The 14,806-nt window shown below is 46.4% G+C and overlaps 1 protein-coding gene across 1 annotated transcript in view; it reads right to left on the bottom strand.

Moving 5' to 3' along the window:
• Positions 1 to 14,806, bottom strand: part of ptprt (protein tyrosine phosphatase receptor type T) — a gene marked incomplete at both ends in the record, with an annotated part of 296,589 nt that overhangs the window by 204,590 nt on the left and 77,193 nt on the right. Inside the window, 3 exons of the mRNA XM_080545458.1 lie at positions 10,211 to 10,385; positions 12,248 to 12,363; positions 13,326 to 13,407. Coding sequence (XP_080401584.1) covers positions 10,211 to 10,385; positions 12,248 to 12,363; positions 13,326 to 13,407 — 373 coding nt within the window. The remainder of the gene's footprint in view (positions 1 to 10,210; positions 10,386 to 12,247; positions 12,364 to 13,325; positions 13,408 to 14,806) is intronic.

Below are 14,806 nucleotides of genomic sequence, written 5' to 3' on the forward strand. Positions count from 1 at the left end.
CAACGATTGTAGGACTTTTCAATGCGGGTGGATACACATTCTGAGTCTCTGTGAGAAATACTGTGAGTATTTAAGTCTTTAGACTTCATCGCACCATCAACATAATTATTTTAAAACATGTCATTACATGTCAGCACAGATCAAAGCACCATCACTGCACTCAACAGCCATTAAAATACTGATAGACTATTTCTGTCGCTGAAATCAAGGCTTATAATTAAGTCCTGTACTATTGACATTTATTTTATTGAATTATGCCTACTGCCTTAGTGTCTGCACATTGTCTGGACACTGCTAATTGTATCCTGTCTTATTTGTCACCTATGTCCTGTACTATTGTCAATTTCTTCTTATCTTGAATTATGCCTGTTGCCTTATTCTTTTGTGCTGCAATGTAAGGAACCGAAGCCAAGAATTGTACTCTCTTACGGGTGTGTTACGTTGCAGTGTAATGTAACATAACAACCAACTTGAAACATCCATGGCTTTTCTACAATGCACTGGTAAGATGACGAACTGCGTTTCCTTGTCTTGGTACTTGTCAATGACAATGAATTGAATCTAATCTGATCTAAAAGAAAAAACATGATTTAACATAATAAATACAAAGGGAGATATCTGTTTATGCAAAACAACCCCTCAGATATGTTGTAGCCTACAGTTTAATCGGGAATCATATATAATTGCATCTGTAATTATTAAACAATACTTGGATGTTATGAAATGTATTATCATCAATAATAAGGTGAACAGTAGGATGAATCACGTTAAAACTGATCCCCTTTTCGATGCAGTCTGGAACATAGATATTAGAGAGAAGAGTTTCATATTGTTATGTGTTTGTTACGCAGAAATTTACTGGGTAAAACAAAAACAATTCACCGTCCTGTTGGGCGCTTCACTGACCATTTATAGGCAACTATGGGTGTTAAAAAGGGTGGGACAAGACGCTCGTTCACGTGCCAAAATGTAGGGTTGATTGGGATTGATGAAGGGAAGCAGGTGTGGAACTCGCGCAAATATATATAAGTCCGGCCCCGACAGTGTATGCTTCGAAAAATTCTGGCCCTTGGACAAATGTAGTTGGTGACCCCTGCAGTAGAGAGTGGCAGGAAGGATGGGTGAGAGAGAGGAGGGATGACAGGAAGGATGGGTGAGAGAGGGGAGGGATGATATGCAGGATAGAGACAGTAGAGAGTGACAGGAAGGATGGGTGAGAGAGGGGAGGGATGACAGGAAGGATGGGTGAGAGAGGGGAGGGATGATATGCAGGATAGGTCGATGGCCAGAAACGACCAGGGACCCTGTGATGATGCGTCTTCAAATTGTCTCGAGTGGAGGTGACGCGCGCACACACACACACACACACACACACACACACACACACACACACACACACACACACAGGGGGTTTGTCTCCTCTACATATGCCTGTGCCGCCGCCCCAGGCCTGGTCCAGCCACTGCAGCTGTAACGACCCATACAAATGAGAAACCTGGGGAAGCATGACAGATGACTCAGGATCATTACGGCAAACTTTTGAAGGGCAGGGTTTAAACACTGTGAGTGTGTGTGTGTGTGTGTGTGTGTGTGTGTGTGTGTGTGTGTGTGCGCGCGTGCGCATGCGCGTGCGTGGGTGCGCTTCTTTCTTCTTTCAACACTACATCTAATATCTTTCCCCAGACTCGATCAAGCCAAGCAAGAAATTAATTTGAATTTTTTATATTTTTTTTACGTTTGCCGTTTCTGTGACAACCAGAGACAAATGTGTATAAATTGTGGCAATATGCGGAGAGGGGGGGGGGTTGAGGTGGTGGAAGGTGGCGAGGGTGAGAGTAAGGAGACGTAAAGGACAAATAACTGTCGTCGTATATCTTCTTTAACATGCTGAATGCTTTATAGAGGTGGGAGACCAAAAGTGAGAGGAGAAAAGAGGAGAGGAGGGGAGAGGTGAGAAGAGGAGGGGAGGGGAGGGGAGAGGAGAGGAGAGGACAGAGAGGGGAGAGTGAGGAAAGGAGTGGGGAGGAGGAGAGAGGAGAGGAGAGGGATGAGGGGAGGAGTGGGGACGAGGAGATAGGAGGAGAGAGGAGAGGAGAGGAGAGGAGAGGAGAGGGGAGGAGTGGAGGGGAGGGGAGGTTTGAGGAGGAGGAGAGAGGAGAGGAGAGGAGAGGAGTGGGGAGGAGGGGAGAGGAGAGGAGAGGAGAGGAGAGGAGAGGAGAGGAGAGGAGAGGAGTGGGGAGGAGGGGAGATGTGAGGAGGAGAGGAGAGGAGGAGAGAGGAGAGAAAAGACAGGTGACAAAGCTAAATTGACTAATATAGAGAGATATTGACAGGTTAAGAGAACGAAATAAAGAGAGAGAGAATGAGAGAAACAGTGGAGGAAAGAGAGTAACAGGAGGAGGACAGAATGACCACAATATAAAAGAAGAGAGAAAGAAGAAGATCTTCCCCTGACAGAAAACCGTCAACCCTTCCTTCCATCTACCTATCCCTCCTTCCCTCCTCTTCTACATCTCTCCATCTCTCAATCCCCCCACCTCTCCATCCCTACACCCCGCCCCCTCTCCACTTCTCTGTCCCTCCACCCTGCCTCTTCTTTCTCCCTCTATCCCAATACCTCTCCATCTATCCACCCCTCCACCCCTCCACCCCTCCTCCACCCGCTCTGTGACTGTGGCCACTCTCCCCTACCAGCGAGTGTTATTAATGGGTTGGGACTCCGTCAGTGGCCGGCCCATTTATAAACCTCACCATCCTAATCTCCCCCAATACCAGTGGTTCCCTGCTTTTCTGCCACATTTAGAGAGCCATAGATCCAGGAGGATGACATGCCGATAGGGAATTGGGAATACTAGCTAGAGCGAAGGCCCCGTGCCCAAATAAAGCCTTTTTTTCAATGGCATCGTTCCACAACAGGCAAACGGCTGTGCAGAGACCATTTAAATTCCTGAGAATATACCCACGTATAGCCATTCTTGAAGGATATGCTTTATACTGTAAATCCCTAATGATCTTAAGCATTATGCCCAGAAATATCATGTTGTTTTTATGTCAATGTTTGTGAACCATGTATTTGTAAACAAACAATGTATAATGTAGCTTTGAGTTATTTTTAAAAACCATCATTTTCAGTATTATGGACTGCTATGTCTATGGATTATAGGTGGTCCCATTTCCCCAGACCAAAGCCATTAAATTATAATATTCATTTGTGACACGGTCTGGTCATTTGGTCCGCGAGTCGTAATCCAATTGAATGTTCCAATTTTTCTTTTTGAAAAACACATATTAGCGTTGTTGAAAATCAATGACGCACTCGCTAGTCAACTAACACAGCTTGTTTTGTGAGCCTGCTAACAATGTAAAGTAGCGCTATAGTTAGTTACTACTAGGTAGTAGTGGGGATTACTCACTGAATACATTGCGTTGCAGTATTTTGGCTCGACTAGCGAGCTTGTGTTTTTTTTTTTTTCCCGACAACGTTGAAATGTATTTCAAAATAAAAGTCTGAACATTTTTTATCGCTTGCCAACTTGCGGCCCAAAAACACTAGACCACGTCACATTTGACTGAAGAAACAGAACGACAGATGAAGGATGACGCCCTTATACAGACAGGCTGGTAAGGGTGCTGTAGCTCATGAAAAACAAACAGGAGATTGTCAACTATAACTCTTCCTCCCCGTATTAGGATGTCATCAAATCCAGAAAACAACAGACAGAAATAGTACAGCTTAGCCAACGACCATCACTCCACACGACTGACGTAAGTAACGGTCAATAACGCCACTCCCCTGACGCACGGAAGGCTGATACAGCCCCGGCGCTATGACGTCACGAGGCTTCTTGTTGACTCAGCTGGCTGCACGATCCGCCAATTAATCCACGTTTCATTTTGCGACGTTAAACTCCGGCTGCGTATGGCGTCTCCCCCGACCCTTCTCCGTGTGGAGTTGTGGAAGGCGAGTGAGTGGGCTGTGTTGTCGTACGACGTGGCTGGCTTGGCACCCTGCGGTCCCCCTGGAGGATGACAACGGCTTTTGTTTCTGAACACCTGAGCTGCCAAGCCGAATGACACGCACTCCCTGGCACGACCACACACACACACATGCACGCACGCACGCACATGCACACACAAACGCATGCACGCATCTGTCTCTATCCAGCATGCACTCCTTGGCCCTCCCATGTGTGTCTGTGGGTGTGTGTGTGTGTGTGTGTGTCTGTGGGTGTGGGTGTGTGTGTGCGGCAGGGAGTGGTCACACCCGTACACACACCTACACACACTCATCCACCCTCACACACATGCGCGCGCGAGCGCACACACACAGACACACACACACACACCCACACACACAGTAGGGCCCAGGATTGCGTGGAGGGCCCAGGATTGCATGCTGGGTAGAGACAGATGGTGCTGATGCCTCCTGTTCTCAGCCCGAGAATTAAAAACAACTGATGCCACCCCAAACACGTCTCTCTCTAGACAGACCCCCACCAAGACAACAGACCCCCACCCAATCCTCCCTGACACCCACCACAGGTAAGAGGAGTGGCACTTTAAGTCCCAACACTGCAGATATCTGTGAGTGACTACAAACAGACATTGCATGGGAAAATGACCTCCTCCTCTCATACACAGTGGGCCCAATCCAATAACAGGTAATCTACTGTAACCGGGTTACTTAGGTGAGTGTTTGTGCAATTTCAAGCGTGTTTCAAGGGACCCAGGGACGCCGTACGGAGCAAGAAAATAGAATAAAAAACAGAAATAAACCTGGTTTGTGACATAGAGTGTACACTATAATTCACTGTAGCGAACCCAAATCCTTCATCCTGCTCGACCCCTCTATCAATCCCACCCACGCTGGATGACCTCTCCGACCCCTGGAAGTAGTCCAGAGACATTTCCGTATGCCGGAGGTTTGGTAGTGGGTCTGGGCGCATTTGATCTAAATCCCTCAGATACTCTTGATTTAATCAAACCCCTTCGACATGAGTAGCACGACTCAGATCTTATTGGGGCGATAGAGAATCCCATCAAAGCATCGCTTTAACATTGATCTCCAAGATAGCCAAACCGCAGCGCTGAAATGACTCGTCACCGGCTCTCCATAGAGGGAGCGCCAGTCCCGCAGTTCTACTGTACCTACCATCTAGACTATGTGTTTTCTACTGGACCTACCATCTGTTTCCCGGCTCATTGTGTCGATCTATATATATTTTGATACCTTTGTTTGTTTGCTAATGTTCCGCGTTGAATTTACAGGGAAGACAAATGTGGCTTAACACTAGAACAGCCGTGCCTTTTTTACCTACTATAAGAGCCGCCTCGGGGGTCAAATGACCATAGTCTTTACAATGCTCAAGCTGCTACTTACACACAACGACCACTAGTTGGCCACTTGTAAATTAGCCTGCTTCCTACACAGAAAAACGGCAAAATAGCTTCATACTAGCTTTTCCTGATGTGATTTAGAAAATGTAAGGATGCTGGGAGGTAGAACGCACATATCTAGGAAAAGTCATGAAAGGAGGGTCCTGAAATTTGATTAAGTGCAAAGATATAAAAAAATGTCTTTACACACAATGTGTTAAACACATTGAGGCAAAAAAAAAGACATGACTGACAGGTTGTAGAAGCAGTCGGACAAGAAAGGAGATGAAAGTAGCTTGGAGTGGAGGAGGGGGGCGGGTTGGGTTGGGTTGTGGGGGAGGTGGTTACTGATTGCTCAGACAGCTGGTGGGAGTAGTGGAGGATTTGATTGGGTGGGTGCCAATCCCATTCTGGACTTTTTCAACCTGTATCGATATTTTTGGTCCGGCTAAACATCTGGAACAGACATTCTGTCGCAAGACACAGTCACATTTTTTTGATTCCTCCATTTTAAGTCCTCAGGAGTAAGAGCCCTCTAACAAGGTCTTCCAAGTGCCTCCGGTCTTGCGTCGCCCTGATTGTTTAACACTAGAACAGCCGTGCCTTTTTACCTACTAAAAGAGCCGCTCTCAAATGACCCCCTCTTTAGAATGTAAATCTGCTGTTTACACACAACGACCACTAGTTGGACACTTAAAGTAGCCTGCTTCCTACACAGAAAAACAGCAAAATATCTTTATCCTGATGTGATTTTGAAAATGTAAGGATACTGGGTGGTAGAACGCACATATCTAGGAAGAGTCATGAAAGGAGGGTCCTGAAATTTGATTGAGTGCAAAGATAGAACATGTTTTTTTTATTCACAGCTGTTCTAGTGTTAATTGCTGAATTACATAAATCATAAATAGACCAGGGAGGCCCCGTTGGCCTGATGTCCTGATCTCCGAGTCCCACGCCAACCAGAAGCCAAGCGTGAGATCCAGGTCGAGACGGTGAGGAGAGAGCAGACCCCCCCTTTGCCTGGCACAGGACCACCTGAAGCTACATTAGCTACTGTAACCTTTCCACTTCACATCCTCTGCCCCCCCCCTCACCTCCATAACTCCTCAAGCCCAGTCAAGGTGCATCACCCAGGGACTCCTGCATCACTACAGGCTCCTGGTCTGGACACGGGCCTAGCCAAATACGGCAGGTGCAGCAAGACGCCTCAAGGTGATATGAGTGTCCTCGGGCCTCCAGGTGCATCACAGGGGTGGTGGGTCTCTGCCAGCTGCTCTCTCCTCATCGTCTCCCCTCACATATTGACATGTGGGCAGGAGAATCAAAGCGCTGGGATTAGCGGATAAATATCAGCAGTAAAGGTCTGTTTGGCTAAGCAAACCATATGGGGTATAGAGACCCCCCCCCCCACCATGGCCAGAGCTGAAACTCCACAAGACAGAGGGAGTGAGGGAGGGAGGGAGGGAGGGAGGGAGGGAGAGAGAGAGAGAGAGAGAGAGAGAGAGAGAGAGGGGGGAGAGAGAGAGATTTTGACTTCCTTAAAGCACTCGGCTAATTTCACTCTGACACAGAAGGAGGGTACAGACACACACACACACACACACACACACACACACACACACACACACGAGTACAGACACACAGACCCCTCCAGTGACTATACCCAGTGGCTCATCAACTGTAACATCACCCTGGCTGTGTTTTCCACCTCTTTACACAACATCCTCTCCCTTTGTTTCTGCTCATACGGTCAGTGTGCATAAGTAAGAAAGAAAAGAGGAGGAGGAGGAGGAGGAGGGATGGAACAGAATGCACAATGCTGCTACTGGCGGTGGCTGAAATAATGAAAGGTTCGGAGCTCAGATAATGACTGTGGAGGTGCTCAGCTGAGCTCAGAGTGATTACTGATAACCTGGTATTAGCCACTAGGCTAATAGCAGCTAGCAGAGACTCTTCACAGTACCTTTGACGAATATCCTAGAGCAGGGGTCGGCAATTAGGTTTGGCCTCGGGCCAAAAAATTTTTGAGCCACTAGATGGCGGGCCCGAACTTCTTTTTTTTTTTTCTTTTTTTTTTTTTCCCCTAACACCAGGGGAGCCACCCCTCCTAAATTTCGTTGTTTGGTACCTGTACTGTAGCAATGACAATAAAGACCATTCATTCATTCCATTAATTCATTCATAAGTAATTGATTGTTAAAAAATGTGACACATTCTAATGCTTTGACTTTTCTTTCGAAAAATGTACACATCGCTAGTCAACTAACACAGCTTGTTTTGTGAGCCTGCTAACAATGTAAAGTAGTGTTGTAGTTAACTAGGTAACAATGTAAAGTAGTGTTGTAGTTAACTAGGTAACAATGTAAAGTAGTGTTCTAGGTAACTAGGTAACAATGTAAAGTAGTGTTGTAGTTAACTAGGTAACAATGTAAAGTAGTGTTGTAGTTAACTAGGTAACAATGTAAAGTAGTGTTGTAGTTAACTAGGTAACAATGTAAAGTAGTGTTCTAGTTAACTAGGTAACAATGTAAAGTAGTGTTCTAGTTAACTAGGTAACAATGTAAAGTAGTGTTGTAGTTAACTAGGTAACAATGTAAAGTAGTGTTGTAGTTAACTAGGTAACAATGTAAAGTAGTGTTGTAGTTAACTAGGTAACAATGTAAAGTAGTGTTGTAGTTAACTAGGTAACAATGTAAAGTAGTGTTGTAGTTAACTAGGTAGCAGTCCAATCCATTACGTTGCAGTATTTTGGCTTGACTAGCAAGTTTGTGTTGTGATTCTCAACAACGTTGAAACGTAGTTTCACCCTTTTCCATAGTTTTTAATAATAAATGTGTGGACTGACGATGTAGCGCAGCCTAGCTTATTCTAATAATTATTTAACATACTTTCATTCTGAATGATTCCCCCCTCCTCCCAGACAAGATCACATTATTATTGGATTGGTTGTTTGCCTGCCGGGTGAAGTTAGCTAAACATTTAACCTGCTAACTAGCAAGAGAAACATCATGTCACTCTCCAAAGGTGTAAAGAGGAAAGTTGACGGTGAAAACAGGGCATTTAAAGAGGAATGGACAGCGAACTATAATGTTCATCCTACCTGGTTTCATCAACGCAAAGCCGTTGTGAGACTCACATCTTCCGTGCTCACAATGTTCCCTTTCTATACATGCGAGTCGTCCTTTTCCTCAATGAATGTGATAAAGACGCACGAGAGGAATCGATTGATGCAAAAAAAAACTTGAGAACTGCCTGCGGATTAAAGTGACGTCCATATAACCAGATATCAAGCAAATACTGACCGATGGGAGATGCCACTTTTCACATTAAGTAAGTACCAAGCCTGTCGTTATTGTATTTAATAACCTAATTGTATTTTGTATATTTTGAATGAATGGCTCATTGTAATTATTATCCCTAATAGCGTGTTTGCTCTGTCGTTTCAGGAGCATAGGCCTATGCACCACCACCCCTCGCATAAGCGGATTACTTTTCTTTCTTTTCTTTTTTTCACCGATTTTGTTGTCAATGTTTTTCAGAATATTAAACTGAATTTGCTTTGTTACTGTTCATATGTGTGTTGCAGTCACATATACGTAAACATGACGTTTGAATTATTTACTGAGCTGGTGTTATTTTTTTCAAACCACACACGGCTATTTCAGCACTACACGTTGTCCACCTACTTATGATTCACTATGAGGGGTTCAGCGTCAGTGCGCTTCGGTGCACCCCGCTGCCTGATTGTCTGTCCCTGTGTCATTCACTCTCAACATGGATAAAAGTACAATAAGCATTATTCAGGTGGAGGTAGATTCTCTATTCGGACATTATAGGCGCTATATGTGGGACTGTCGGTCGGATATTGTAAAAAAAAAAGAAAGAAAAAAAAAAAAAAAAAAAGTGGATTCTCCAAATATTCTGCTGGGCCAAATATTATTGGTGATGGGCCAGCAATGGCCCGCGGGCCGCCTATTGCCGACCCCTGTCCTAGAGTGAGACCCCAGTGAAAACAGCCCTGTGCATCATCATCAGCACCAAACTTCCTACCATCCAGTCCCTCCAAGCAGGCCGGCTGCAAGCATCATCAAGGACACCTGGCAAACACAGCCACGGCCTGTTTGATCCCCGTCTAAGAGACTCAGGAAGTACAGGATCCTCAGGTCCGATACCAGCAGGCTCCAGAACAGCTTCTTTCACAGAGCTGAACAATCCCCCCCAACGCACACACTCTGTTGGACAACCCCCCCCCTACGCCGTCGCCTACGCAAGGGCTATCCCAATTTATACTTCTGCGTTGGTCGGTCTACATCGCGTTGGTCGGTGTACTCATAGCGGCATAATTGCGATTCTTTTGTTATGCTTGTTGTAAAGAAAATGTCTATAATGCATTGAAATGACATTAAACTAAGATAATAAGGTGGTTATCATAATTTTTCAAATCTTTATTAATTAATTAAGTAATTACAGAAAAAGTTAATGACATTTCTGTCATGGCTTCCGCATTTACGAGAGAGTTCATTATTCGAATGTAAATGATCTTGACCTGGCGCTAATGTAGCAGAGTAGCATTGTCCCCTTCTGAAACACACCTCCCCCATGGTAACCGCTAGGCTTTAGCTCAAGGGTTGCTTATGTGGGCTAAAGTTGCAAGTGTTGCAAATTCCTGTATATATATACCTCTTTGACGGTGAGCGCAGCATAATTCAGAGACAGCTCCGAAAAAAACAGAATTCCTAAACGTCAGCTTTTGTGGAATGGTACAGTGTAGAATGTAGAATGGTCGTTGGCAGAGTTGCAAGGAGACGACTGAGGGTCGGGTTCCTCAGCTTACCTTTGACAATGAGCTCAGCGTAGTTGGAGACCCCGGAGCCTCCGTCGGAGCGGATCACACAGCGGTAGCGGCTGGTGCTCCTCTGGGACGTGTCGCCCACGCTCACCGTGGCGGAGAAACGGCGGTGGTTCACCACCCTGGTCACCATCAGGGCAGTGTCCTTACCATTCCACTGCTGCAGAGGGAGACACACACACACACACACACACACACACACACATAAGGATGGATAGAGAAACACACAGACACACACACACACTCATATGTAACGATACATAGAGAAACACACACACGTCAGGATACATAGAGAAACAGACACACACACACACACACACACACACACACACACACACACACACACACGTCAGAATGCATAGAGAAAGAGACAGACACACACACACATGCATACACGCACAGGCACACACACACACACGCACACACACGTACACACACACACATCACATTGTCATGGTAAGGAAAAGGACGCAAAGATTGGCTATTTCAGTGTAACACATTCCTCTCTGTCAGATAAAGCTGTATTAGCTGCTGCCACCTGTTCTCCTCACACCCCCTTTCCTTAAGGTTTGAACAACAACAGGACGAAAACAAAACTCAGCATGTTATTTGTTTTTCTGCCCTGGGATCAACTTTCCATTCTAAATGCTATTATAGTAAGATGCAAGCCTTAACAGGTACTGGCAGAAACCGTTGCAGGCACCATATCAAAGAAGCACTTTCTAATCAAGACAGATATTGTGCTGGAGTCCCTAGTGAATGTATGCTATTGCAGGGGTGTATATATCAAAGGGACTAGACTTTTTTTCCTATGTTACTGAAATGTTTTAGCACAGTTCCAAATTGGCAGCCCTCCCCTCTGCCCCCTACGCCCTGAAGGTTGTTTCACACAGGGAGCGTTAGTTAGAGCTAGTTAGCACTCGGCTCTAGCCAAGTCTGTTTACTTTCAATGGCAGCTGGACGGCGGTAGGAAGAAAGTGCTAGGGTTCCCTAGGCGACCGTTTCACAGGAAGTGAAAAACATGTTAATTTGTTCAGAGCGGCGGCGGGGGCACCGCTTCCGTTTCCCAACCACCGGCGTTGGTAAATTCACCGGAGCACACACTGGGTTCCACGTCATAACGGAACCAAGTCATTTGATTGAACAAGAGGGCAGTCACGTGGACGCTCTGGCACTCTCATAGCGAACCTGCTACAGCCTGCTGGTCTGGAGAAGCTTCTAGATTAGCCGGGAGGTCACATGACAAAAACACTTGTTGGATGCCCAGTGGGTGACATTGGTTTCACAGCGAATTATCAGAACACAAAACACAATGGACAATGCCCATTGGAAGTTAGTCATCGTAGGAGGTTAGTGTCTAGGAGGTAGGGATTAGGAGGTAGGAGGTAGGATGTAGGGGTTAGGAGGTAGGAGGTAGGATGTAGGGGTTAGGAGGTAGGAGGTAGGAGGTAGGAGGTAGGATGTAGGGGTTAGGAGGTAGGAGGTAGGGGTTAGGAGGTAGGAGGTAGGAGGTAGGGATTAGGAGGTAGGAGTTAGGAGGTAGGAGGTAGGAGGTAGGAGGTAGGGGTTAGGAGGTAGGAGGTAGGGATTAGGAGGTAGGAGGTAGGGGTTAGGAGGTAGGAGGTAGGGGTTAGGAGGTAGGAGGTAGGGGTTAGGAGGTAGGGATTAGGAGGTAGGAGGTAGGAGGTAGGAGGTAGGGGTTAGGAGGTAGGAGGTAGGAGGTAGGGGTTAGGAGGTAGGGGTTAGGAGGTAGGAGGTAGGGGTTAGGAGGTAGGGATTAGGAGGTAGGAGGTAGGAGTTAGGAGGTAGGGGTTAGGAGGTAGGAGGTAGGAGTTAGGAGGTAGGAGGTAGGAGTTAAGAGGTAGGGGTTAGGAGGTAGGAGGTAGGGGTTAGGAGGTAGGAGGTAGGGGTTAGGAGGTAGGGGTTAGGAGGTAGGAGGTAGGAGGTAGGGGTTAGGAGGTAGGAGGTAGGAGTTAGGAGGTAGGAGGTAGGCGTTAGGGGCTGACTCGGGGACAGACTCACCTGCAGCCAGAGCTTGTCGTGCTGTGACCACTTTCCCCCTGCGGTGCACTGGAAGGAGGCGTTCTGCCCCACGTTCACCTCCACGTTCTGGAGACGCAGGAAATGAGGAGCTTTCCCTGTAAAAGCATCATACAGTATAATTATGATAGGTATGACATCATACAGTATAACTATGATTGGTATGACATCATCATACAGTATAATTATGATTGGTATGACAATGATGCAATATGCTGACTTGTATATGATTGACTGTTAGTGTAAGGGTGAAACACTCACACAGAAAACACGTAACGTAAACAAAGCAAAAACCCACACACAGCTTTAACACACAAGCACACACGCACACACGCACACACGCACACACGCACACACGCACACACACACACACACACACACACACACACAGTATTTAGGAAACGTTTGTTCTCCTATGGACCGTGAGACCGCAAATGGCATTGGAACGGCATTGAGATTACCCAGTCTTAATCTCATTTTCACTGTGTCTGGAAAGGGAGACCTAACAGTGTAGTCATTGATCATCTCAATGCAATAATGTATCTTGACGTTAATGTTCCATTGAAGGAGACGGGCCGGATTGTCTTTTTCCCTCGGCCACTTATTTACCTGGCCTTCCTAATCTGCTTTGATTCAGACACAACCAGCTAAGTGCTCCGGCCTCCTTCTGGGGGAAAGCTCTAAGTCTGGGGACGGAGAGACATAAAGACTGAGGGTGGGGGCGGGGGTGGGGAGGGGGGGGGGGGGGGGGGGCGGGGTGGAGCAAAAGAGAGAGAGCGTGCGTGCAACTAGGACACTGAGTGCCTTGGAGAAGAAGTCCAAAAGACGTGAGGCGAAGAGGTTCTGTCAGTGCTGACTGATGACGGGCCCTGAGTTTGTACCTTCTCCTGTGCTCCGCAATCTGTCTCGCCCTCCCTCCAAACCCTCCTGGTCTTTTCCCTGACACACACACACACACACACACACACACACACACAGCACACACACACACACACACACACACACACACACAGCAGAGCAGCTGAGACTCCGTGGGGCAGAGTCAAGGCATGTCACTCACGGCAAGGGTGTGCCAACACTCGAACCTCGTCCACCGCCATGAACCCTGGATGACCCTGCACCGACACCGCCTCGAATATCACCTACCAGGGGGGAGGGGAGGAGAGGAGGAGGGAGGGGGGGGGAGGAGGAGAGAAGGAGAGAGAGGATAGAGGGGGGGCAAAGTGAGAAAAAAGTTAATTTCACACCAACGATAAGATGAGCTTATTTGCTTACTGCTACCTGTAGTGTAGTGTAGTATAGTGTGTGTGTGTGTGTGTGTGTGTGTGTGTGTGTGTCACCATCGGTCACAACAGATAATGAGCATCAGAGCAGCAATGTCTAAATCCAAACATTGGATCAACAGATGTCAGGATGTTGATTCACTTTCTGCACCAACCATAGAGAGACGATGGAAAAGAACTGTGGGAAAAAAGTTCAAACCAAACATTGCACAGTAGAATGCGGTAAGACCATCCTACCATGGTTATGGTTGTCATTTGATGGTTGTGTATGGTCGATGGTCAATGTAACGTTGCTACATTGTTTACCATGGGTTTAAAAGTTAGCATAACATTATCTCAACATGAACACTGTTATGTTCTTTATGACCAGTCGGAATCTGAACCCACAACCTTTCGGTTTCTAGTACATTGTTCTGTCCACAATGCCACTAGTCCATTGTTGAAACACAAAACACGCAGATAAAACCTTGTTTGTGCCTAAGTTTCCATTTGGTTAGGAAGTTCACATTACATTCATATTAGACGTGCATTTATGTAAGTAGGCGACTTCGTTTTAAAACGATTATTTTCAACTGGGAGATAGCTGACCATCAACTGCCAATGGCAAGAACATTTTAAATGTTCAACCAATGCGAAATAATGTACTGTACCAACATCATAAGAGGGGCATTAAATGAAAGACCTTAAGTCAACGTTGAAAAATAACCCTCACGTAAAAATGTTGAATAAACTGTTCATTCTCACCAACAGGTGACTAACAAACATCAAATAACAATGTCAATCCAACAAAAGCAATTGCCCATGCTCCACAGTCCCATGTCTGCCAAGGAGCTTCTCGCATTTATTTCTGAGTGAGTATAACACTGCACATTAAAGTCACCAAGTAGCATTCCAACTGCCTGCTGTCCCTGCAGAGCTCCTATGGAGACCCTGTGGTGTTCCTGCCAAAGCATCCACAACACACAACACACAACCCACGCCCCCCCCCCCACCGTCCATTCTCCAAGACGAAAGAAGAAGCATGCGAGCTTGGCACCACGCTCCACACATAACTATGTTTGTCTTCAGAGTGACAGCAGCTGCAGGGTGAGGCTTACGTCACCGTTAACAAACAGTATAGTCCGTCAGTCAGGCCCGTTCACATATGGTGCTTGGCATAGTGTTCCTGTCCAGGCGGGGTAGAGCCATGTGGGCCATGTGGACCAGACATGTGGGGCTCTCGCAGGGCTGTGGGCAGTGCCAAGCTGGGCTGGTAAAG

The sequence above is a fragment of the Nansenia antarctica genome (assembly GCF_963989245.1).
Source record: "Nansenia antarctica genome assembly, chromosome: 15".
In the NCBI taxonomy this organism is placed as follows: domain Eukaryota; kingdom Metazoa; phylum Chordata; class Actinopteri; order Argentiniformes; family Microstomatidae; genus Nansenia; species Nansenia antarctica.